General features: G+C 31.9%; 1 protein-coding gene across 4 annotated transcripts in view; it reads right to left on the bottom strand.

Moving 5' to 3' along the window:
• LOC118198965 (nucleolar protein 9) overlaps window positions 1–27,229 on the bottom strand; it is an 84,560-nt gene that overhangs the window by 5,596 nt on the left and 51,735 nt on the right. For 3 of the 4 annotated variants that reach the window (XM_085827416.1, XM_085827424.1, XM_085827421.1), the window contains 2 exons: window positions 17,649–17,825; window positions 13,260–13,403 (listed from right to left, as the gene is read on the bottom strand). In XM_085827416.1, the coding sequence (XP_085683542.1) occupies window positions 13,260–13,403; window positions 17,649–17,825 (321 nt within the window). The remainder of the gene's footprint in view (window positions 1–13,259; window positions 13,404–17,648; window positions 17,826–27,229) is intronic. The other variant, XM_085827419.1, reaches the window with a different exon arrangement.

The raw sequence follows: 27,229 nt of genomic DNA, 5'->3' as shown, positions 1-27,229 counted from the left end.
TTTCAATTCTGATTCAAAAGAAACAGAATCTTGTGACAGTAATTCAGATGCTACACCTCTACGAACACCTTAAATGCTACATTATTTTGGCTAGATTGGATACGATTATTAACAAAGGCAGAATGCTGGTGGTTAAATTTGGCTCCAGCTCTGGCTAACGGGCTGGCCACATGGGATTTTTTGTGGTTTATTGCATGCATAATGTGAATATGAGCCATGTCCTCACTGAAAGTCCTTCATGAAGGCATCCTTCTTCATCTGATAGCCCTCTTACATTATGAGGATACTTTTAGATTCAGTATTTTCTTTGCCACAATATAAATGAAAGACTATGAAAAGTCGGCAACAATGAGCCTTTGCAGAGACGAAACAACCCTTGTGGATAATAAAGAACACTGTGTGGTTCATTTCCCATTATTATGTTCTTGGGGACCCACAAGCAATGGCATACTTTACGTAAACATGAATTTTTAATCTTTAATGGTAATTAAATAAGTTTCATTTTATTATGAAAATATTAATACAAAATTATGTTACTGCAAGAAAGCTAACTGCAGTTATAAAATCCAAATTTTGTATAATTATATAAATTTTGTTTAATTTTAAATATAAAATAGGTAACTGAATAATTTAAAAGACCTTAAATTTCTTCTGATTTTATTATGTTACTTGCTATTACAGTGTCTATAAAAGTCAGCATAATACATAAATGGGCACTGGTAATTAAGAGGCCCACCAGTGGTTGAGCTAAACAACGGTAGTTCAGTCCGAGGTTCGAATCGGGCTGGCTGCATCGGATTTTTTGTAGTTTTCCCCATGTGTAACATATATGTGAGCCAGTTTCCCTTAGGAAGTCCTCCACGAAGCCATCCCTTCCCTTAGGCATATAACCCTCGAGGCTATCCATAATAATATAAACCAAACCACTGGTAATTACGGTAAAAGCAATTCTGATTTTCATTTAACTTCCCCCTTTCTTTCCCCATTAAATTTACCAGTTTTTGATTTAGTCTGAAGGTACAGAAAAATAGTATATTCACAAAAAGTATTTCTTGACAGCAAGGTATGTAAATAAAAACTGTTTGTACCGAAATGTGGACTGTATGAGGTGATAATATCTTTTAGTAGTTTTATTAAAACTTAACAATAATATATGTGATACATTACTTAGAATTGAAGTTCTCGACAATTGGCACCGATGCAACTTGGTATCTGCCGACGAACGAACTGACAATTTTCCCGCCTAGTTAGCAGCATTCAGGTTTGAATTGTAAGATCACCAAGTTCGGCACAATTACAGTTAAAGGCAGCAACAAACACTTTTACTTTCAGATGATTACAAATCCATTTAGTGAAATTTTTAGTCATTATTAAAGTACAAGACATAAATTAAGAGAAAATTATGAAATAAAAATATAGCATAATGTCATTCACAGATTGAAGAAATTGCTTTGAATGTTCACAGTACAGTAGCTAGAGAGGAGAACTATAAAAATTTATTTTACATTTATGAAATTATTATACTATTATGAAGTTTATTATTCATACTTATTTATACTATGTTACAGGAAATGGAGTTATCAAGTAGAAAATGTCATCTACCGTTTTGAAAAAAAAAAGGGGGAAGCAAAATAATAGCACGATTTTTAAACATAAGAAGTAAAACTATTCTTGAAAAATAAGCACAGAGTTTAAATTTATTTCCCTACAAGTTATTTTGACATAATTTTATTCAGTATACATCTAGAGAGATGGCAAATCCAGCAACTACCTCACGTAACAAAATCAAAGACCGTTTCTTGGCTGCAAAAGAAGCAAAAGCTTTATCTACTCCAGTGAATTTTCATTTTCAGAAATTGGATGTTTAATCCACTGACAACAAAGGGTAAACGAGCATTTTACTTGAAACTAAAACAAAAAATGAATATCGCCAATTCATCTTTAAATATGCCAAGATGTCAAACTGAAAAATAAATATTCAAGACACACCTTTGAAAAATGGGTCAAGGCTCATTTCTGAGGCAACACTGGCGAGAGCATTTCTTATGATAGACAGACTGCAGACTATGTTGATGATCATCTTGCTGTGCTTAATCCTCTAAGTGGCATGACTGTCTTTATCCATTCATGAGATTTTTTTGTCACAATATAATTTAAAGTATTTTGCTTTTTTACTTTCCTTAATAATGTAAATATCATCTTAATCAATGGAAGTTTATGAAAATACAGAAAATAAGTAATTATAAAAATTCAACTCATAGAGTCTGTTTAAATACAGATTTTCATCAGCAGATCCAAAAGGCATGGCACGTGGACAATTAACATTTCAAGAATGTCCCATTCTTTTTCTGCAAGCATTCTTTCTCAAGGGCTGTTGATTTCTGTTGCTTAGGTGTGGTCAGTGATTCAACTGCTTCATTTTCAAAAAGAGTTTCACAGAAAGGGGAAAACATTGCAGTTTACAGTTACAGTTATATTTTTTTAACTACTACTAGTGCTTCCTTTTCAGTTGCTAAGAAGGTATTATATTTTGTGATAAAATAGTATATGCTAAAAATATGCTGAAAATGTTACTCCTTAATATCACATTTCAACATTTCAAACAATTTTATGGATGGTTAATCAAGATGTTTTAAGCTGTTTTTGAAATTTTCCTGAACTTCAGCAATGCAGTTGTCCTTCTGGATTTTACCTAGTTCCAACATATTTCACATTGTATAGTTAAAACAACTCATTGAATTGGCTCAGATAAGCTAATACTTTAAAAAATAATTTATGACTTGAATAAACTGCTCAGCAACATTTGATATATTTAAATCTTTGGCCAATAAATTATCTATAAGTGTTAAATATCTAGATGACAATCAGTTAAAATTTTGATTTTAACAAATTTTTCATCATTTCATAAAAAGGGAAAATATCTTATTTTAAATGTTTATTTATTTATTTATTTATTTTAATCCACTGATTAAACTCATTGACACCTAACCAAAACATATAAAAACTTTCCAAGAAAAAATCTTTCAGATTTTATCAGACAGCATTACCCAAAATGTATAAAAATAATAAAAAGGGTAAAAACACTTGCACAAAGTGAACCACCCAAGAAAAACTTATTTTGGGACTATAACATATGTGCTACTAATCTACACACCTGGAAGTGTTTTGAACAGTATCACCCACAGTAAAAAAAAATTTAATTTTGTATGTGTTGCAATATTTAATAGACATTATCTTTTAAGTTTTCCATTTCATAAATGCATATTTAATGTATTTTGATAAATAAGTGTAATTATCATTATTAATTTGAAAATTTTCTTAATAAGTTTATACTCTTTAAATCACATCTTTTTGCTCATTTAAGTAAAGAAAATCACATTTAAGTAAAGAAAATCACATTTAAGTAAAGAAATTCATCACTGAATTAATAAATATATCAAAATTCATATTTTTTTGACACAATTCAATTTATAGAAATTTTTATCATATACAAAGTTCAACAGTGCTTGGATATTACACAATGACATTCAAGGTTCCAAAACTCATTGAATTTAATGACAACTTCATTCTCTTTGCACCAACAGAAAAAAAGGTTAATGCTGCTATCAATAAAATGAATAGCAGCATACAAAATACTCAAAGAAAATTTTATTTCTTTTTAGTATTCAGTAGCAGTGACCTCAAGTCATAGTTGACTAAATGAGAAAGAGTTTAAAACAGATCAGTCAGACATTACTTAGTATTAATTAAAATTATTGGTGTTGAGAAATTCAGGATGAGTATTCAACAAACTGTGGAATCATTTCCTAAACATAGGCTCTATATGTATTCTGACTGTTGTAGAATATTGATATTTGTGGTTAACTGCATGAAAAAGCATCTATTTTGGCTCAACTATATGCTTGGCTTGCATCAGAGCATCAACTGTCACTGTTTGTAAATACCTTCAACAAAGCAATTTGCTAAATAGCCAACAATTTGATTTTATCTTATATCACACAGAAAAACTGCTGATTTTGGCAGACAATAATTTGAACTCATCATATATCAATTCCTATATTGCTTAAATAATTATTTTGGCATTAAAAAAATTTTGAATTTTAATGCTGTGAAATTAAAAAAATTAAGTTTTGTGTCATGGAAAGAAACGGTGGATAATGAGCAAGCTAATCTGAAATTTAATACATGGCAATACTCATTCTTAGATTGAATGGATTTTATAGAGAACTCATGCATTTTGAGAAAGACTGGCTTAGGTCTCTAAAAAGTGCTTGGAATTATTTTTAAAAAACAATATATAATATTAATACATTTATTTAAAATTACTCTAAGCACCAGCTAAATTTGGAATAATTTTTAAATGTTGACTAATTAGAAAAAGTAGTGTACTAAATAATTCTGAAATTACATAAAAGCAGATTTCTAAGCCCTAACAAAACTATAAGTGTTAATTTTATTTTTGAAACTCTTTAGATATCACATTTTTATGAACATGATTATTGATAACATGAAAAATTTTCTCTTTAGTTTTCAATGGAGAAATAAATCCTTGTTCAAATAATAATAATAATAATAATAAAAACTGAAATGAATGTTTTAAAGCAAGTGAACACTACAAAATAGTACATTTACCCAGGTCAAGAACAACAATATCTTGTTCTCATTATATGTTTACTTCTACACACACTGGCCATTGAATTAGAAACCCAAGATCAGTAATTTATTGGACCACCTTCTGCATGAATAACTGCTCTGATTTGTTTGGGCATTAAGTCTACATAAGGGTTGCCACTCAAAACAGGAGAATGAAATTCTCTGACTTTTTCAGTTTTTCCAGGTGTGTTTTAAGAAAATTCCAGTCTATCCGTATAGTGCGCACTGGCTGTACTGACAGGCAAATTAATTGTGGTACCACTTAAAAACACAAAAAATTGCCAATTACATATGACTTATCCCCAAAGCATTACTGTTATAACTATGATAGGAGTTGTTTTCTCCACTGAAGACCAATATTAGAATCTGCCAAATCTGGATTAAAAAATGTCTTTTTATGCAAACATCTTGAAGTTAAACAAAAGAAAGAAATCTATTTAATGATATTTAAAAATAAATTCAGGTATTTATATTTATTTAGAAGCACACATAAGCAAAAAATATGTGCATTAAATTTTGTGATGGTATGCTATCATACTGCTATAATTAGTTTCAGGAGTATGACAGAGAAAATTGCCTGAAATTTGAAAGTACCGGACAAAGTGCGAAACCCGGATGTCCATTATCCGGAATAATCTAAAATTCAGACCTCAAAGCCACACACACACTTTTTTTGGGGGGCGGGGTATGCTTTATGCATGCACATTTAATTTTTCCTCTTATAATAAAACATGCAGAGATTTTCACTTAAAAATTCTGATCCTTAATTTCACTTAGAGATTAAATAAAATACCTCATTATGAAAAAACTTTCTTGTAAGCATAAATTTATGAGATTAATAATTTGGCTCCGTAGTTGAGTATCTGCTTGGCATACATCTCAAACCAAACACTCACCTATTTTATATCCCTGACGCCGACCTGGCGAGTCATATATTAATTATATTATGCTTTCATCACCACATGTTTATGTAATGACAGCTTCAGTAATAACTCATTCAGTGATGTCTAAAGTTTTTTTTATACTAGTAATTGAATAACAAGAGTAAGGCAACCTTTTCTGCGCTTGGCGATGATCATACGCTTGGCGATGATCATAGATTTTTAAATGCTCTAAGAAATGTTGACGAAGAAAAATTCAACAAAAATTTCTTTTCATATGCTAAAAGTAGATTTTATTAATGAATATTTTAGTTAAGAATAACTGATATGTTATTCACCATAAAACCTTTAGAATTTGGAAAAGTGCTTTGAAGCAGATTTTAGGACCCGTAGAGACTGCACCAGGCGGTATCTAGCGCCGACCCTAGATAAAGCCTTACATATATGTGGAAACTTATTTATTCAGAACTCAGATTAGTTTTAAGCATGTACAAGAAATAAATGTAGGTATAGTAAATAACTAAACTAATAAAATTCAGGTTTAATTCGGTATGCAATAGGAGCAAGACAAAATTTAGCGAAACAACTTGGCTTTCGTTGCCAATCTTGTGATACACAGCCAATAATGTATAATAGACACTATTAAGCTAGGCTAAAATTATCTTTACTGATTCTAAGGCATTTCAGTTAATGTACACTGGTTATCATAAAATAAGGAAAAATCACAAAAATCACGATTACTGAAAAAGTTACATGTAGAATTTTATGAAACTTACCCACAATATACAACACATAGTAAGGTATGAAATAACATAAAAAGAAATTACCAGGCAATTATGGTAGTATAGAAATTAGTACATGTATAAAATGAACAAATCGAAGATGTCAGTTTGCTATTGTATAAGTACCTTCAATATGGAATATAATCGCCTCTAGACGCAATACAGCACATTCACTGATGTGTGACGCTTTCAATTATGCAGTCTATCAGTTCCATAGGAAGCGAGAGGCATTGCTCTTGCAAAGCAGTTGCAAGCATGGCAAGGGTGAGAGCAGCTGGACGTCTCCCTAAAGCATCCCAAATGTGCTCGATAGGATTCAAGTCCAGGGATCGAGCTGGCCACTTCATGTGCACAATTGTTTCCTGTTGAAGATAATCATCTACGATGCAAGCCCTGTGTGGTCTTGCATTGTTGTCCTGTAACAGGAAAGCATTACCTATTGCCCTGGCATATGGGAGCACATAAACATCAAGGATGTCATCTCTATAAATCTGAGCATTCACAGTTCCCCTTGGAAAGACATGGAGGTCTGTGCGTCCACCCAAAGAGATGCCACCCCCAAACACAGACACTGCCCCTTCCATATGCATCTCTTTCACAGATGTTTGACGGATGATAACGGGTTCTAGGTTCTCTCCATATCAAATAACGCCTACTATCGCTTTCTAGACTAAACCTGGACTCATCCGTAAAGAGAACCACCCTCCATTGATCAGGCGTCCAGTGGACATGTTGTCGTGCCCACTGAAAACGGTCCCTCCTATGGAGTGATGTGAGCGACACGCAAATTCGTGAAGCTTTCTACGCACAGTTGACGTTGACACCAACCTTCCGGTGGCTGCAGCAAGGAAGGATCTAAGAAGAGTCAGAGTAGCAGTTCTATTCCTGAGTGCACATAATGTCAAATATCGGTAATCGGTGCTCGGCGTAGCAGTTGGCCGTCCTTCGCTGAACCTCCTAGGTGCCGAATCTGCGATTTGAAATTGCCTCCAAAGTCTATGAACCACAGAAGGACTCCCATTTAGCCATTTGGCCACTTCTGTTTGACTTTGTCCTGCCTCTAGTCTCCCAATGGCTTTCTATCGTACTTCTGCAGGCAAATGATGCCTGGAGATCATTGTTACGAATCGGCTATCTCAGATTTCTGATGTCACTATCACAGTGAAATATGTGGGTTTGCTCTCAAACATGGACTTTTATACTCCTCGCAGATGACGTATTCCGAGTGCAGCGCCACTAATTTGCATATTGGAGTTTTAATCAGCTACTCTTACTTGGGAACATATTCAAATTTTACACAGTTTGGCTTATTTTTGAGGGAGTTATCGCTATTTTTGTGATTTTGCGTTAATTTATGATACCAGGGTAGCAGACTACGCTGCTTCCTAAACTTCTAATTTGATCCAGCTTATTACTTTTTTATGACTGTTATTATTACGGCAATTTTATAAAAATTAAGCTTGAACTTTCGATTATGTCGAAAAGAGTTTTTTATTCTGGGGCTGCCTAAAGAAGGCATATCCAATTCAAAATTATGCGAAAAGTATGGCATTAGAAAGTTGACTGTATATGACAAGAAAAAAAGAAAAAGGAACTTTTTGAATTTTTTGTGGAAGCAACTTTTATTCTAAGAAATGTTTAATAAAGTAAACAAATAAATATTAAACTTTGTGTTGTAAATTTTGATACCCTTTAGATCAAAATTCCTCTTTACTTCATAAATTCCGATTTCATATTTTTAATTGTATAATTTTTGCATGCCATCTTACCAGATTAAAATTGATGATCTAATATCCGGAAAAAATCCCAAATCTGGAATTGCTGAAGTCCTGACAAATCTGGATTTAGGACTTTGTACTGTATTATAATCTAATAATAAATAAATTTGAAGGAAGAAGCCACATTAAATGATATGAACAACATTAAAAAAGTTAAGATTAAAAACTGAAATACAATAACCAACGGTATTTTGGTGAATATAATTATATTAAATGGTTAGCCTACATGACTGATTACTATTTTTTTTTTTTTTATTATTTTTTATTTTACTGCAAGATGAAAAATAAGGCGTTTATTAGAAAAAAGAAGGGAAAAAAAGGTTTAAAAGATTTTGTAGTAAAATCCTAATATATGGTACGGCCTTAGCATGATTTTGAAAATTGTCATCAACACCAAAATGACTCGTTCAGTACTCATCATGTCGCCAAATCCCATGTATACTGTATACTAAGATTAAACTGATTTTGCTTTATATGAGAATGGGAAGGTATTTACTTTCATTAAACATGTACTGCACATGCAAATTTCTCGATTCTCGAGGTTACTGGAAACCAAAGTCGCTGGAAAGTTGCGCTGCCTTTCTAAAAGACAATCTAATAGGAGCTGCAAAAAATTGGCTCTACGCCAGCTGCTCAAATGACGCTCACACTATACATAATTTGCCAAGAAAATAATCGCTTCTAAGGATGGCGTAAAAATCAATTTTTGGGGGATCGTCATATGAAGTCCCTGATGTTTCCAGATTTTGACTAAAATATTTAAATTCCCTGACTTTTCTCTGACATTTTTTGTCAATTTTCAAATTCCCTGACTTTTCCCGGTTTTTCAGGTAGTGTGGCAACTCTGCTATATGCTTCTAGAGTGCATTTACATCTAGAGAATACCATGCACTGGCTATGCAACTTTTTAGATCTTGTAAATTAGATGGAAGACAAGAGTGCTATCGCATGCATCTTTCCACATACCCCACACATTTTCTATGGGATTAAGATCTGGGCTATGTTGTAACTAAAGAAGGTGTTGGAAGTCAGACTGATGTTCAGCGAACCATTTTGAACACTTCTGGCATGATGTGCGGTTGCATTATCATCCATAAAGTATACGTCGCCATCAGGGTAAAAATGCAGGATTGCAAGGTGCACTTGATCTACCAGTATATCTAGGTATCTCATGGCTGTTTGTGTACCCTCGAGGAACAACAGGGCACCAGTTCCATGCCAGCAGAACATGCCCCATATCATGATACTCCCACCAGACCCTTGCAGAGTGCGAGTAAGGCAAGATGGATTCATGGCTTCATGGGGTTCTCGCCAAATTTTATGTCTTCCATCAGTGCAAAATAAGGTGTAGCTTGATTCATCCAACCACATTACCTGTTCCCAATCCTCAGATGTCCAGTGTCTTCTTTCCCAACACCACTGCAAACAAATACTTGCATGTCGGGCAGAAATGAGTGGTTTTTCTCACAGGCACCTGACTATGCATTCCTATCCTCTGCAATTCTCTACGCATGGTTCTAGCTGAAATCTGTTGGGAACAGTCTTGGTTGACGATCTGGTACCAGTTGCAGTACAGTAGAGTCCCTGTTCTGACGTACAATTCGTCAGAGACATCGCCGATCACTCCCTTTGAAGTACTCGAACTGCAGTCTTCTGGAGAAGGACTGTGTGTTCTGATTCCAACTTTTGAAAACCTTTGATGTGGCTGCTTTTGGAACCCAGTGAGATTTGCTGTCTTTGAAATCGAGGCCCCTGATAAACAGGTACCATCAATAAGTTCTTTTTCAAATGGTGAAAGATCTGTCGTTTTCCCCATTTTACTTCATTCATCTTGAAAAGCACCCTTACACCTTACTTATACAGTCAAAAGTCGTTAATTCGGACCCGGAATGATCTATAATCTGGACCTCAAAGCTACAAACTTTCTGCGCATGCGTCGCATTGACGCATGCACGTAAGACCTTTACAGCGGCGAATATGCGTGTGTGCATGTGCAAAATACATTTACGAATGCACGTTTAATGTATAACGAACGGTATAAGCTAAGCTAAAATTATCTAATTCAGTTAAAGTTGGAGATTGCTTAATCTTCGAATTGGATTCAGCTTATTATTTTTTTGCAGACTGTTAGAGCAATTTTATAAAAGTAAGCTTGAACTTTCGATTATGTCAAATAGAATTTCTGATATATATTTACTAATATGTAAAGGATCTACAAAGAGAAAGTATGTTTTGAAGTCCATTAAACAAAAAGTGGAATCGCTGCAAAAAATGGATAAAGGCATATCCTTTGTTTATCTAACCATTCCGAAATCTGTTTATCAATTTCCTGATGCTCTGCGTGTGTGTGTGGGGGGGGGACGTCGTGGAGCGCAATGAACTGGAAGTTCATCTGTCAGCACTACCCTTATCTTCAGGGCAGATGTTTTTATTTTATTTGGCTTATAATTCCTTACTAAATGTAGTATTTCATCTCGATGTACTCCGTCTTTGATATGATTTAAATCAAATTCCTCGTCATTATAATTCGCTTCCGATAGCGAAGAAAGAGACACAGAGGTTATTGAAAACGAAAAAATTTCGATTGACAAATTAGTCGGTATTTTCGACACAGCAATTACAGGACTTGAACAGCGGAACTTTGTATCTCAGCAAGAAATTATGTCTGTTTATAGAATTAAAGAGAAAGTATTATCACATAAAATGAAGCAACTTAAACAACTTAGATTGAAAGAAATGTTTAATAAAGTAAACAAATAAATATTAAGCTTTTCTTTTGTAAATTTTGATACCCTTTAGATCATAATTGTTCTTTATTTCATAAATTACCGTTTCATATTCTTAATTTTATAATTTCTGCCTGCAATCCTACCAGATTTAAACTAATGATCTATAATCCGGAAAAATTGATAATCCGAAATCGCTGAAGTCCCAACGAGTCCGGATTAAAGACTTTTGACTGTCGTAGCTTTCTAACTACAACGCATGTCATAAAAAAAATTTGCATACTTCATCCTTAGCATGGATTCAAAGGTTTCTAATTCATTGGCCCATGCGTGTATATGAAAGATAAAGTATTTGAAGTTTTTGTACTGTATTATCTATATAAAATGCAACTGACATTTACTACATTTAAAACTACATTTATTTACTACATTTAAAAGTAAAATATGAGGAAAATGGGGTCTACTTACATGAATTTGAATTCAGACACTTTCTTAAACTATCATTATGTTTTTAATGTGCATTTGTTTCTCAACATATGAAATAAATGAATAATTTGGTAAATGAACTCGTGCTTTATATTTATGGAGGAATATTAAAATTTAGAAGGATTCCATAATCATGTTTTCTAACTAATGCAGCAAATGAAGGTCGAATTAATATTTTAATCAACAGATTAAATTAAATACTAGCATGGATCACAGCAGTACTATACTATACTTTCCCTTCTCCAATACATTCTATTTTTTTGTTATAAAGGAATATGAACAAGTTGAATACTTTTTCAGTCACAGTTACACATAGTGAAATCTGCATAAGTTTAATACTTCCACGTATAAAATACAGGATTCTTCAAAAAGAAATACCCAATATGAAATGTATATATTATGAAAAATACTGAACACAGAAACTTAAGATTAATTTTATATTATATGACTAATCATAAAGTTATTTTACAAACCCAATTAAAGGTGAATCACATTGAACAGTTGTTAATGGACTCTCACTTTGCAAAGCACAGAATACAAAATGATTTCTGTTGTGCAGTCGTTGTCTAGACAAACACTTAAACAGGGGCTGAAGAAATAGCATTACACGTCCTGTCGCCAACTGCATAAAACTCAAGATTTCCCTCTTTCTACCTACACATTATTCGATCAAAACGGATTAAAAATTGAATAATTATGATTTTTTAGAATCAGATGATTCTTTTTTTTTTTTTTTTTTTTTTAAAAATACCCTGTATTAATGCAACACAATAGTTTTATGTTGGTTTTCTATAACTGTGAAGTACAGGAAAATCTAAATATCTCTCCTAAAGACAATATAAGCCTGTTAACCCTTTCAGGACGGGCGTGCCATATATGCATTCCCCATGAACGTCTCTCACAGTCGGGCGTCCCATCCACGCATCACTAGAGATTGCATTCAAAGGACAGATGATGCGTATATGCATTTTAAGCTGGAACCTTTTTCTGAAGACCACTAGATGGCATTCTACGTCCATTACTTTTGAAATGGGCACAGTTTTATGTTCCTGACCTTGATATATTCTGCCTGACTTTGGTATTTTACTCATCAACTGCTGAAAAGGTGGGGAGGGCGTAAATGGAGGTGGGCTTCTTAAATCGCCACGTGCTAATATAAACATTTGCGTGTCTGATTTAAATCCAATTCCTTTTTTTATTCTACTTTTTCCTCTAGCACGTACAGTCTTTTAGGTTCACTATGTGGAGCTCTATTACATTTTGCATTGCCTTCAGACATATTTCGGGTTCTCTTTTTATTTCGGAAAGCCTCACCTCCAGTCTATTATGGAGTGAAGGATTTTTCAGAGGAAGAATACACTCATATGTTTAATGAACCATTTATTAACACTGATGAGAGTGATGATTCATTTTCTAAAAAGTTAGAAAGCGATACTTCTTTGTGCTTCGCAATTTACCACCCTCAGTCTTAATTTTAAATTTTGTCACTTCTTACTGTAAAAAGTCTTTATTCTATTGTTTTATTAATTTAAAGCTTTATTGATGGATTTTATAAATTAAAACTTTGGAATAATTAAAATAGTGCTTCTGAAATTATTTTACAAGATAAGCAATTTTTTAAATATATTTTCATGTAAAATAAAGAAAAAAATGTTATTAAATGCTAATTTTAATATAAGAGCTCAAGTAGTAATCTAAAATGATACCAAAAATTACGATGCTAGAAGTGAAACTTTTTTTTCTGACATTTTTTTATAAAATTAGGCTTAGCAATGCGAAACCACCATCCTGTAGAGTGACTGCCTTCGAGTACCTTCCGTCCTGCACGGGCATCTTAAACAAGGGTGCGCCGTTACGAAAGGGTTAAAAAATAATCCATTATTCAATACAATTTAGTTAAAATTTAAATCACACCATAACAACAAAACTGAATTATATATAAGCAAGTATTACTTTTAACAAATGAATTAATTTGTCCTTGTTTTTTTCACCCACAGAAGCAGAAATGAAAAATGAATGTAGAATATGACAACTTTGTACATGGCAAGCTAAAAACTCAAGTTGGTTTGGTTTCATGTTCAGAATACTCTTCACTACCTAAATGAGCAAATAAAATGTCCAATTTATTATGAGATTATATGACATACATTTAAGGCAGAAATTAATACAGTACAAAGTCCGGACATTCATTATCCGGAATTATCTATAATCTGGACTTCAAAGCCGCAAACTTTTCTTTTTGTATGCTTTACGCACGCACGTTTAATGTTTGCGTATGCGCGTTTAGCACAAAAAACGAAGCAACTTAAACAACTTACATTGAAAGAAATGCTTAATAAAGTAAACAAATAAATATTAAGCCTTTTTTTTTTTTTTTTTTTTTTTTTTTTTTTTTTTTGTAAATTTTGATACCCTTTAGATCATAATTGCTCTTTATTTCATAAATTACAGTTTCATATTTTTAATTGTATAATTTCTGCATCCCATCTTACCAGATTTAAACTGATGATCTATAATCCGGAAAAACCCTTAATCTGGAATTGCCGAAGTCCCGACAAGTCCAGATTACGGACTTTGTACTGTATAATGGATAAGTCTAGATATCAATACTAAGTACAGAAATATAATCTTCTTTCTTAGATATTAATTTATTTCATACATTTATCCATTTTCCCCATTTAATTTTAATTTAGGAACAACATGATTGCACGAAGAAAACTGCAAAGAGCACTATTTTGCAATCCTTTGGGGCGGACCATACAAAGATAAGAAATTCATGAGTGAGGGACCCACAGTTCGCAGTGTTCGAGCTGTTATGAGGTGTGAGACGACAGGCTCTAACACTGCAGAAGCAATAATTCGTTCAGTTAACGGCCCCATTTGACATTACAAGAATCATAATTTCATGACCTGTGTCAAGGGATTTTAGTGATCTGTATTCTGTCTGTCACCAAAACCATTCGATTTCAGGGTGGCCTGACGGACCAATGATCCTGTTTCTTCTCTGATATTGTTTCAGCTGTAATGAATTAGAGGATGTAAAAAACAATAAAAAATTAAGAGGGTATGTCTAATTCAGTTTGCAAACTATTTTAGACAAGACAAGAACTCAGAATGCTTCTAAACTCTTAACTAGAGAGACTCTTGCTGCTAGCAAGATCTTCACATAATGAGGACAATAACCTAAAATAACTTCTCTTATGCCTGCAATGTTGTTATATATTGCAATAGAAATTCTCATAGATTTATATTAAAAATTTTATTCTATACGCAATAAGTAATATGCAACCTTAACAAACATAACCACACCAGTCACCACGAGGAGTGATGCCATCAGAGTAGTGTTATCCACTCCCCCTTGTTATCTACATAAAGAAGGACGTATATTATACCAGCTACAGTTCACTCAAAAATAGTTGGAATGTGCCTGGACAGAAAAATATATACTATATATATTATAGGTGTTGGAATATGGTACCATAAATTTTCAATAAAATATCATGATTTACAGCAAATACCAACAGCAAAATGTTTTGAGACATCATTTGAATGCAAACAAGCAGATGGATGCTTTCAAGTAGGACAAAATGTCATCAAAGTTGTATCAGCAATGGATGTCTCCAAAAATGTCATTTCTAAATTTAAAAGAAAGAAGGAAAAAAAAAAAAAACTCATTTTCCCTTAACAGCTCTGTAGATGTGATGATTATTAATCAAAGATAGAATTATATATTTTCCCTTCAATGAAAAGAAGCAAAACCTATCTCAAATGCTACAGGCATCCACATATTTGTCTAAATAACCTCTCTTCAACTGAGTACTATTGAGTTATATACACAGATGCCCATCAGATATATTGCACTACTGCTCTATTTTGAAAAGCCACATTGCAATGGCACTGTCACTGAAGCTACTAGAAGTAGTTTTTATACAATTTGTTCATTTTTACGAATGATTTTGGATCAAATACAATGATTAAAATGAAAAACAAGTTACCGGCAAAAAATGCCTTTGGCTACGACTGTTATCACCAAGTTATGGTAACGGAAGTATCTTGCATATCTTTGCAATAAGGTCTGGGACTACATGAAGAACATACTATTTATTATGGATTTCCATAGAGCAATGAATCCAGACTGTGTGACGACTTTAAATTCTGCAATGTTTTCCTTTTTTATTTAGCTTTTTACTACATATGATTTTTCCCTAAACTCACTTGTGTGGAACAATAAGAGTGAAAATTTATCATATTTGTTTAGAGTGATTTTTGGTTCAGAACAATTTGGCCACATGTTGCTGTACTGGCAGCACTGTTTGATAACACCAAAATACCTTCTATATACCCCAGATTTAGTGCCATATAATTTCTGGTCTTTCTCAACCATAAATGAACGACTTCATGAAAAGAGGTTCTTTCAAGGTAATGGAAGTGCATAGCCCAACAGCCACATTGTTCATAAAATGCTGCAAAATGTTTAACAAGAGAACTGCAGAGTGAGTCAATTTGACCCAAACCGATGTTTAATTTGTCACCATGAGAAAAGTATTGATTGGAAAACAAATTCCTTTTATGGCTTTTAATAATTTAAAGTAAACAATAACTTACCAAATTTGAAACTGCGTAACATATATAAATTTCTGATTATTAACACTTATACCTGGAACCGCGAAGCGGATTAATTTGACCCGCAAGAAATGTTTATGGCTAAATGAAGAAAAACAGGTGCATTTCCTCGGGAGTAACTGTAAAGTATATCTGCTTCATCCTCTAATTCCTCAAAGGGACTGAACCAGGTGGGGAATAGTGTGGTTTTCAAGTCAAGGTTCGAAACAGCAACAGAGTTCAAATGTAGTGGAAAATTACAATGAATATTTTGAAAGACTTTTGGAAGTTGCTTTTATTCTAGTATATTTAGTATAAGGATAGATAAGATGTCACAACATCGTTCAGGCCTGTTCAGCAATCTTCTGTCCACTAATGAAGAAAATTGGAACTCAGATAAAGAAAATGAAAGTGATAATGACTCTGGCAGTGCCCTAACAATCGCTGGATCTTCTCATCGCAATAATGATGATAATTTATCAGATAAAAAAGAAAATAAAAAAGTTCTAAGAAAAGATGCATGCACTCAAGGAAATCCAAAAAGAAATCAGCAGTAACATTCAAAGTTGATAATAATGAATTAGCGTAGATGGGATAGTTTGGAATGTAGTACAATTAGGAACAAATAATAAAGGAAGAAAGTCAAAGTAAAATATTTAAGAAAGTTGGGGACCCAACACCACAAGGTAAATGCAATATTATAGACAACAGTCCATCAAGTGCCTGGAGACTTTTCATAGATGAATGGATACTGAAGCACATAAAGAAATGCACTGAAAATGAAGCTCATCAACAGATTCATAAAAATGAATGGAATATAACAGTAGAAGCAATTTTATATGCATGTGGTATATATTGTGCAAACGGACTTGAACTGGAATTTGAATAAATTTGGAATCAAGTCTGGTTAGCTGCAGATAGTGATTCAAAATATCTAATAAATGGATTCCCTTATCTTAGAAATGATAAACAAAGTCTATCCAACGTTTCTCTTTCTGAATATGTAGTACTGCAACTATTAAGTCCATATGAAAACAAAGGTAGAAATTTCACTGCAGATAACTTTTTCGCAACACTGAAGCTTGCAGAGGCATTGAAATCCAAAAGTACAAGCTTTGTAGGAAGTATAAAACATTGAAGAAGAGAAATACCAGTCTCTGTAAAAATGTCTAAAAATTCATTGCATGTGACTACGGTACTAACACATAAAGACATCAGTCTAACTATTTATCAAGGGAAAAATGATAAAAAACATTTTGTTGCTATGTAGTCTTCATCCAAATGTAGAAATTATAGATAGTCCCAGAAAAATTACCTGATGCAATTGCTTAATTATTAGTTATATGATGATTTGATTCAATTTTGTCATCATCAACTTCAGAAGGTCAGACAGAATACTGGTCTCTTCAAGTGAAAAATCTGCAGAAATAAAACTTTTAAACCAATTCTGACACATGCACTTTGTTAATCAATGACCATAAACTTGATATATCACTTTGTAAGCCTCAGCTGCTTTCTTGCCTTTATGAAAATAAAAAAGTAAAATAAGCCGAAAATGTTTACTTTTGCAACCCATGTTAAAACTGGCCATAAACTAACAGTTGTAAACAAAAATACATGGTATTTGTTTCTACAGCAAACTAAAAGTGTCAATTGTCAAATCTCAAAAGAAAAAAATTATAAGATTGACAGAAAAAGAAATAAATGAACATAATGCTATCCAACCTAATAGTTACTTACTTTTATCGGCTTCTGAAAATTAAGTATAGCTTGTACAAGCAACGATCCTTGCAAACACACAACCATGTTTCCACCTTTTGCAACATACTTTTCATATGTTTGGAAGCCAATGAGCAGTGGAACTAGAACAGCTTGCCGTTCTTCAGGTTCTATGCAATGCAGACATTGCATAATGTTCTATATATTCAGGATGAGAAAAGAAGAACTTAAAAAAAAAAAATGCTTAGTTAAAAATTTTAGCTTTCTCTAAAAAATTAAATCCTTACAATTATTAACAACTTATTTTTTGAAATTCCATATATATTATTATTAAGTACATATTAAATATGCTTGCATTATTGTTAAATATAGTTTAAAATAGATCTATTACACAGGTGTCTGTGTATATACATATATATGATATTTTAGCAGTCGTGGACATGAATGACGAAGCTTGGCATCAAAGTCCGGGCATTGCTGTGGCTGAGTGTTAAGGCAGCAGAAAGATGTCGCAGAAGGATTTTGCTTTTAATTGCACATCTTTATTCAATTCCTATGGCAGATAACCTTTCTTTTAGATGAAATTCTCCTAATTATATATCAAATAGTGTTTCAAACTAAGTATGATGAAATCTAGGCTTTTGATGTCATAACTATTCTAACAAAAGGAAAAAAGATGAGAAGCGCAGCAGCATAGATCTTACTAGCAGAGGGAGAGAGGAGCTTCTGACACAAAATGGCGAGAGTTCTCTATTTATAGAAGCGGTTACATAATAAGCTAAAATGTTCTGGAAAGTACTGGTCTAGGGAGAAGATCCTGAATTACAGAAAGTTAATTAAAGGTTGCTGGTTCGTATTGAGCAAAGCCGCAATATTTTTTTATATTTTACATCCCCCCCCTCAAAAACAAGAGGCCGGATGAGATAAGCATTAGTAGATTTCTGAAGCAAGAAGTATGAGGAAAGGCATGAAGAAACATCCAGGACATAGCTTACAGGCTTTAGCTAGGTCCTATCATAAATCATGATGTTTTCTCATATAATTAAGATGGAAGATTAAGTTTTTGAATTATACAATTTTACAGTGATTTATAAATAAACATATAACTAAATTTTATATGGAAGAGTAATAATAAATAAATTACAAGCATGAAAGTCCTCAATTTTTTTTCAAAATGTCCATTGAAAAGTTTGTCAAGTCCTTTTCATCGAATGAAGATGCTGATGAAGTCTCTTGATGCCAGTAAGTACACATAAGCTCACAAATATTAGGCACTGTTTTCAATGAATATGGTTCCATAATAATTTTTGAATAGAAGATGTTTAAAATTTTTGCAGGGAACATTTTTTTTTATATAAATCTTAGAAGATACACAATTTATGCATAATTGTATTATGTGCATTCATTCTTCTCATCGTAGGTAACTAACAATACATTGACATGTTTTAAAGTAATTTTAAAATTCAATACAAAACATTGTGATATAAACTAAAAATGAATATTATCCTACAACAAGAAGAAAGAAAAAGAAAATAATTGTTAAAAAATAATGTAAGAAAGAAAATGTTTGTTTTTCTAAAAATTATGTGAAAAATATGTATGTGGTAGCACTTTTATGCTAAACTATGGTCAGAGGATCGTGGTTGGTATAAAGAAAAAAAAAACAAGCCAGTTTCTCGACCATAGTTGACTCTCCTAACAAAAATAATTCTGTGTGGAATTCTTGTTCATTAATTTTTCATAAGTATGTGTGAGCAAATTAAATAACGAATTTTAAGCTATTTAAATTGTTCATAGGGAAGGATATTAATGTATCGATGTGTTGAATTTATGTTGAAAATTTTGAATTGTTGATGAGAATTTTTAAGTGAATGAAATAATTATGAAAAATTTAGTAGAAAATATGATAAAAAAATAGTGTTTTTGAGTAGTAGTATAGAAATAATAAGTAGTATACAATTAGGTTGATTAAAAAATGTATGGATCATAATATATTTAGATAAACTTTGAAGGCTCCCATTTTTTTTTCGAATATAATAATTTATATTTTTTTTAATATAATGGAGTGTGGTTAATTATTTTTTTTAAAATGGGGTGTTGTAATGCAGTTCGCAAAGGCCAGTTGCCTTATAAAAGGAACGGAGGCCTTTCCAAGTAACAGCCTAAATAGCTGGAAGTGTGTACTAGGAGAAAGCTGTGGGGTCTTCCAGTTTGTAAAAAATAAGTCAATTAAAAATTTAGATAATAATAGTATATTATTTTAAATGAAAATGTAATTACATTATAAAATTTTGAAATTTTTGCGATTTTGTAATGTTAATGGATGTTAATTCAGAAGTCAAACAACAAAAATCCGTGTTATATATATATATTTTAAAGAAAATGTGACTTATTTTATAAATAATTAATTCAAATTTCATGAATCTGTAAAAGAAAATTTTTGTTTTATATTGGTAACATCTGTATAAAAACTGATAGCTAAGACTTTCAAGCTAAGGACTGCAAAATATTATGATTATGATATTCAAGCAAAGATTTTACAGGACTGTGAACTTTCTTGAGAAAAATTGGGACAACTTTTACGATGACCTTGAAAACTTTTAATTTTCAATAGAACTTTCAACTTGAATTTATTGTTAAAATGATACCCACAAGATTTTGCTATTTAAAAAAAGTTATTTATATCAAAATTTTGTGACTTTTTCTCACTGTTGTATTTACCTAGTTTTGCTAATTCTGTAATGCTTTCTTCTAAAAAGGCTTTTCTGTTGCCACGCCTTTTTCTCTTTGAAGGGGGGGATATGCAAGATAAAAAATATGTGAATCAAAATTATAATTTAAATTAACATTAAAACATTAATTCTCCCTCTCTATTCTAAAAATTGCAATAATTTCTCTGGATTGCATCATTTCTAGATCATTCTATGGCCTGTGCAACTCTGATGACGTAATAATTGGGAATTGAAACTACTGTTGTAAACCAAAACTTTTCTCTTTGCGTTCTTCCATCTTGCATAACTATGCACTTCAGCTTTGCTCTCTGTGGAAAGGCACGACTAGAGTGCCAAGTGATTGTGGCCACAAATGTCAATTAAAAATAAAAATTGTATTAAAACTGCCTCAACTGCCAAGTTCTTTAGATATTACCAAGTTAACACTCTTAGCATACTATACAATCAAAATTCTTCAATATGGATCTAAGCACGCATTGACACTGCTCCGGCTTTTTCTTGTGCTTTTATTATTACATATATATATGTAAAATATTAAAAAAATAGGATGGCTTTGCTCTATGCAAACTAGCAACCTTTAATTAATTCAGAAGTCAAACAACAAAAATCAGCGTTATTTACAAAATTTTCACTCCATCGAAACTAGTCCTGTGAAAATTTTGTAAATAACGCTGATTTTTGTTGTTTGACTTCTGAATTAGTATTTATTTGGCGTGTTATTGTGTCTTAACCTTTAATTAACTTTCTGCAATTCACGATCTTCTCACTAGACCAGTACTTTCCAAGAACATTCGAGCTAACCGCTTCTATAAATAGAGAACTTGTGCCATTTTGCATCAGAAGCTCCTCTCTCCCTCTGCTAGTAAGATCTTTGCTGCTGCGCTTCTCATCTTTTTTCCCTTTGTTAGAATAGTTATGACATCAAAAGCCTAGATTTCTTCGTATTTAATTTGAAACACTATTTGATATGTAATTAGGAGAATTTCATCTAAAAGAAAGATTATCTGCCATTGGAATTGAATAAAGATGTGCAACTAAAAGCAAAATCCTTCTGCGTCATCATTCTGCAGCCTTAACACTCAGCCACAGCAATGCCCGGACTTTAATGCCAAGCTTCGTCATTTATGTTCACGACTGCTAAAATATCACAGCTTTATTAATTAGCTGGCAGGACTTATCCTCTACGGGAGAAAAAAGCTCCTGGATTTATTTCTAATGCACTTCTAAATTAAACAGTGGGTCAAGGACATTGCATAGTGCGCCAAATCATCTGTAGACAGAATTTCCCTGCGCTTTGCTTTTCGTCTGCTATGAAAATGAAGTGTCTTTCAAGTGTGCCATTATACGTGTTACGTGTAAAGGATTAGTGAAAATTTTTCAGCAAAGTGTATCGTGATTCAGATTAATATTTTGGTATAATGTGACAAATTTTTAGTGATGATTTCATATTCAAGATTGGTGCTTCAAAATTGAATTTTGTGTAAACTGGTTATTGGTACTTAAATTATGAATACAAGAGCTATAGCCGTGATGACAACCAATACGCCAGTATCAACAGCCGCTATCAACGCAATCAGAATACTTCCTCTTCAATATAGCATAACTATGCATCAACAGTGCTCTGTCTTTTCCTTGCTTTTATTATTTCATATATATGTACATCATTCTAACATAAATATTCCATAATTATACATCATTCTTTATTTATGCAGACATAATGCAAACTGATTCAAAAACACAAAACTCATATTCATGTTACAAGTAATTTTATATGAATTTGAAAATCAATACAGAAAATTGTACAACTTTATATCATAAAATATTTTTAAAAAGTTACTTACTTATAACTAATGCTTATAAATTTGAAAATTTGCAATATAAATACACAAAATAAAAAATATATATGTGCACTCATCCCTTGAAAATTCCATAACTTTTTAACATATTAAGTAATAATGGAAAATATCTGGGTACCTTTCAAAATACTGAATTTGCCTACATACATTAAAGCAGCAGTTCTCAACCTTTTGACTAAAGCGTACCATCTAAACAAAAACTGGAAAACTTTAGTACCACCACTACATTTTACAATGATTATTTCTCAATGGAAATATTTAATATATATATATTGCGATTTGCACAAGTTATAGGCTATTTGTATCAAATATGCACACATAAAAAATATTAGATTTAAAAATTGGTTACCATTTTAATTATCAAAATTCAGTTATAATACTTTATGTCTAAAATTTAGTGGGAAATTTGGGCCTGTTTAAGATGGACCAATTTCTTTATGTCTGGTCTTGCTTCTCTTAGTTTTGATCGCAAATTAGAATACACTTTTAATTTTGTTCTGTTTATTTTTTTCAAATAAAACATGGAAGAAAATCCCTGTTTCCACAAATAGGTTGTGCAAAAAAGCAATAAAATTTAATAGCTTTGTTTGAAATGCCTTAAAATTCCTTTTTTTTTGGGGGGGGCGTTCTGCCAAAAGTTAACAAGTGTGTTAATTTTGAAATCTTCAGTTAGAGTTCAATCACAGGAAATTTCTATCAATTGTTCTTTTTCTTCATGAGATAAAGTTTCAGGTACATTTGAACAAAATGGATTTCTAATCCAATTTTCTTTTTTATTATCCTCATAAAAATACATGATGAAATTAATTAGCAATGAAATACAATGATTTTTAATAACGGTCGCTACTTCTTGTTTTATTTTAAAATTATTTTTGGTTACAGAAAACTTTCTAAAAGTGGTAAAAAGCTTAAAATATTATTATCCAATTCTTTTATTAGCTCAAGCTTTCCTATTACAGTCAAAAGTCGTTAATTCGGACACCCATAATCCGGAATGATCTATAATCCGGACCTCAAAGCTAAAAACTTTCTGCGCATGCGCCACGTTAACACATGCGCATATGCGTGTGCGCAAGTGCAGAATACGTTTTCGCGTGCGCGTTTAATGTATAATGGACAATATAAGCTAAAATTATCTAATTATCTATTTCAGTTAATGTTGATTATTGCGTTGTTCCTTAATCTTCAAATTGGATCCGGCTTATTATTTTTTGCAGACTGTAAGAGCAATTTTGTAAAAGTAAACTTGAACTTTCGATTATGTCAAATAGAATTTCCGATGCTAGAGCTCCCAAAGGATCTACAAAACGAAAGTAAGTTTCGATGTCCATCAAACAAAAAGTTGAATTCCTGCAAAAAATGGATAAAGACATGAAGAAGGTGACAGAGAGGTTAGTGAAAACGAAAAAATTTCGATTGACAAGTTAGTCGGTATTCTCGGCACAGCAATTACGGGACTTGAACAGCGGAACTTTTGTTACTGAACAAGAAATTATGTCTGTTTATAGAATTAAAGAGAAAGTATTATCACATAAAATGAAGCAACTTAAACAACTTACATTGACAGAAATGTTTAATAAAGTAAACAAATAAATATTAAGCTTTTTTTTTTTTTTTTTTTTTTTTTTTGTAAATTTTGATACCCTTTAGATCATAATTGTTCTTTATTTCATAAATTAGGGTTTCATATTTTTAATTTTAGAATTTCTGCATGCCATCTTACGAGATTTAAACTGATGATCTATAATCCGGAAAAATCGATAATCCGGAATCGCCGAAGTCCCGACGAGTCCGGATTAACGACTTTTGACTGTATTGCATTTATTTTATCTCTAATGGTAAACTAACACACTGTCCTTGTAATCCTAAATTTAATTAATTTAACTTTCCAAAGATATCAGCTAAATATGCTAAATGTACTAACCATAATTCACTAAATAAACATTTTTGCAATTCAAATTTTGAATCACAGAAGAAAATTTCAGGGTTCATAGAAACATTTTAGTTAAAAAAATAAGCACCTATAAGCACTTTTCAAGCACATTTTAAGAAAAAAAATAAGCACCTGTCTAATTACATTACACACAACTGCATAACCTTAAAAGAAAAATTAGACTTGCAATTTAAAATTTGAGCAATGCAATATTTATTAAGAGAATGGGCATTACCTCAACCATGGAAAACAATTAACTTTTTTTTTTATTTTAAATGACAGTTCAATTTACAGAATTAGTTTACAATGAGGGGAAAAAAAACTATGCAGAATTAAACTATATTACAAGATTTAATGATGAAATTTCAGTTCAAAATATAGAAAATAAATAATAATAAGCCATATTAATTGTATTCGCTTGGCACCTAATAATAAATACAATTTATTTTTCCACTTATATTAATATTTAAATAATTTAACTTAAATCAAAATTCTGAACATTTTCTAAATTTTCATTGCATAACAGTTTTCCCTTAGAAATTATTTTCATTGCATTATTATGTTATGAAATTTAATTGAATTGAAATGAAAATTTAGAAAATGTTCAGAATTTTGATTTAAGTTAAATTATTTAAATATTAATATAAGTGGAAAAATAAATTGCATTTATTATTAGGTGCCAAGCGAATACAATTAATATGGCTTATTATTATTTATTTTCTATATTTTGAACTGAAATTTCATCATTAAATCTTGTAATATAGTTTAGTTCTGCATAGTTTTTTCCCCCTCATTGTAAACTAATTCTGTAAATTGAACTGTCATTTAAAATTAAAAAAAAAAAAAAAAAAAGTTAATTGTTTTCCATGGTTGAGGTAATATATTCCAAGCAAAGTAATTTAAGTAAAAAAGAGGAACATTTCTGAAATCAGGAGACGGGAAATTGCTTCATGCAGTCATCCTTTAACAGTAAAAGCTTAACTAACCCGCATACTCGGAAATTGCCGAATATTCCGTATAGTCGAGCGTAACTGGAAAAAGAGGAGGGGGGGAGATTGTAGCTGTTTTTTAGATTTCTCCGCTAAATTAATGATTTTGACATTTTGATATGTGCATCATATAAACATAGACCAACGGAACTGAGAAACATTCTGCTTAGAAAGCACAGTAAAACTCTTTTAAGTGTTCATAACTAAATATCAGACTGAACATCAAAATTAATTCTCTCTGCAAAATACCCCAAACGTTATTGCGCAATACGTGCGGCGTAATTCTTCCATACGTGACATTACGCAATCGGAATCAACAGCTGCCACTATTCGGAGAATAAAGAACTAAATAAAGGAAAAGAAAGAGACTTACTAATCTGGGGTGTTTTTGATTCTAATTTTGAACAGACTGCATTAAATTTCCGGAATAGAATCATTCTTCGCTTGGGTTGGGTAGACCGCAAAACTTTTAGTCCTATTCAATCCAGATTGGACAGTGACAAAAAAAAAAAAAAAAAAAAAAAGTACGCTGTTTTAATATTGGAGATTTTGCAGAGAAAGGGGAGAACCTCCCAACCTCCGTACTGTATAATGTATTGGAAAAAAAAAAAAAAAATATTATTCTGACTATTCAATTACTTTCCTTTTATTTAAGCCATTCCGAATATTATTCCTTAGAAAGCTAATCTGTGTAAAAATAAACCCATTTTTGGAAGTTTATCTATACTTCAGCAGCTACTGCAACTATATTATTATAAATATTCATATATATACATATACTCATAATATAAGCATAATGATCATAATAAACACAAATATGAACTGACCACGCGGAACGAGAATGCAAATTATTAAAATCTTGATAGAAATTCAAACGTGTGTAGTATTTGGGTGGGAGGAAAAGAATGCCGAATGCACCGGAATTTCCTACGGTTTTCGCAACTCTTTGACCAATAGAACGATGTGCACCTGTCTGTACTCTCGCGCACACCATAGGTTACAAGCTATTTCCGGGAGTATGATTCATCATCTGACGTTCCATATAAGGAAGAAAAGTTGTTTATTTAGTTTCGGCTTTGGTAAGTGTGGGGGGGGGAAGCGCATTCATTAAAAAAAGCACTAAAAGAATAAAAGAAAAAAAAAAAAAAAAAAAAGAAAAAAAAAAAAAAACCACTAAAAACAAAAAGTAAGGGCTTTAAAGAAAAAGTAAGCACCCATAAGGGCCTTTATATTTTATTTTAAATTATAAGGACTTATAAGCACTTGTAAGGACCACTACAAACCCTGAAATTTGAATTTCTGATCAAAGTTCAAAAAGATGATCTAAAACTTCGCCTCTAGATAGTAACAACAAAAGCATTTCATGTTCAATGCCCATCTCTTATCATAAAATTGTAAATATTTTTAAATTTCAAGCTCAGTTTTTAATAAAATTAACAATCTTTAAATGTTGATTGAAAACAATTTTCAGGTTTACGGGGATTGTTTTCGCTACTAAAGCTTTGTGATAAATGAAGCAGTGAGTAAATTCAGTTTCAAGTGCAATTTTCATTATTTGAGAAATAACACCAGAATGTTTTCCTGTTAAAGCCCAAGCTCCGTCACTGCATATAATAAATAAAGGTAACACAGAAAATGCTAAAAAAACACCCCTTTGGGCATAATGTAAAATCTGAAGCCTTTCAGATTTCCCCCCTTTTTCTTTCTTTCGTTTTTTGTATGCTTTACCTACGTGCATTTATTGTTTTTTCATAATAAAACATGGAAAGTTTCAATTATTGATTTTACTACAACACCAAATAAAATATCTCATATTGATAAAACAATCATTTATTAGCATAAATCTGTATGATGAATGATTTGGCTCTTGTAGCTGCTTTTTTGCTTGGCATACATCTCAAACTGAAACATCATTGATTTTAACACCTATTGAATAATTTAGATGCCTGATGCCAACCTAGCAAACCATTATTTATAATAGTTTGCTTTGATCACCATATCAACACACAGTGGCTTGAGAAATGACTCTGCAACGATGTCCAAACAACTTTTTAAAAAAATATTAGTAACTGAATACGAAACAGCATGGTGA

Source organism: Stegodyphus dumicola, chromosome 1 (assembly GCF_044657685.1).
Source record: "Stegodyphus dumicola isolate Sdum_Otavi_A_Nest chromosome 1, ASM4465768v1".
Taxonomy (NCBI): Eukaryota; Metazoa; Arthropoda; class Arachnida; order Araneae; family Eresidae; genus Stegodyphus; species Stegodyphus dumicola.
The sequence above is the reverse complement of the archived record's forward strand: the minus strand, read 5'-3'. Positions and strand labels throughout refer to the sequence as shown.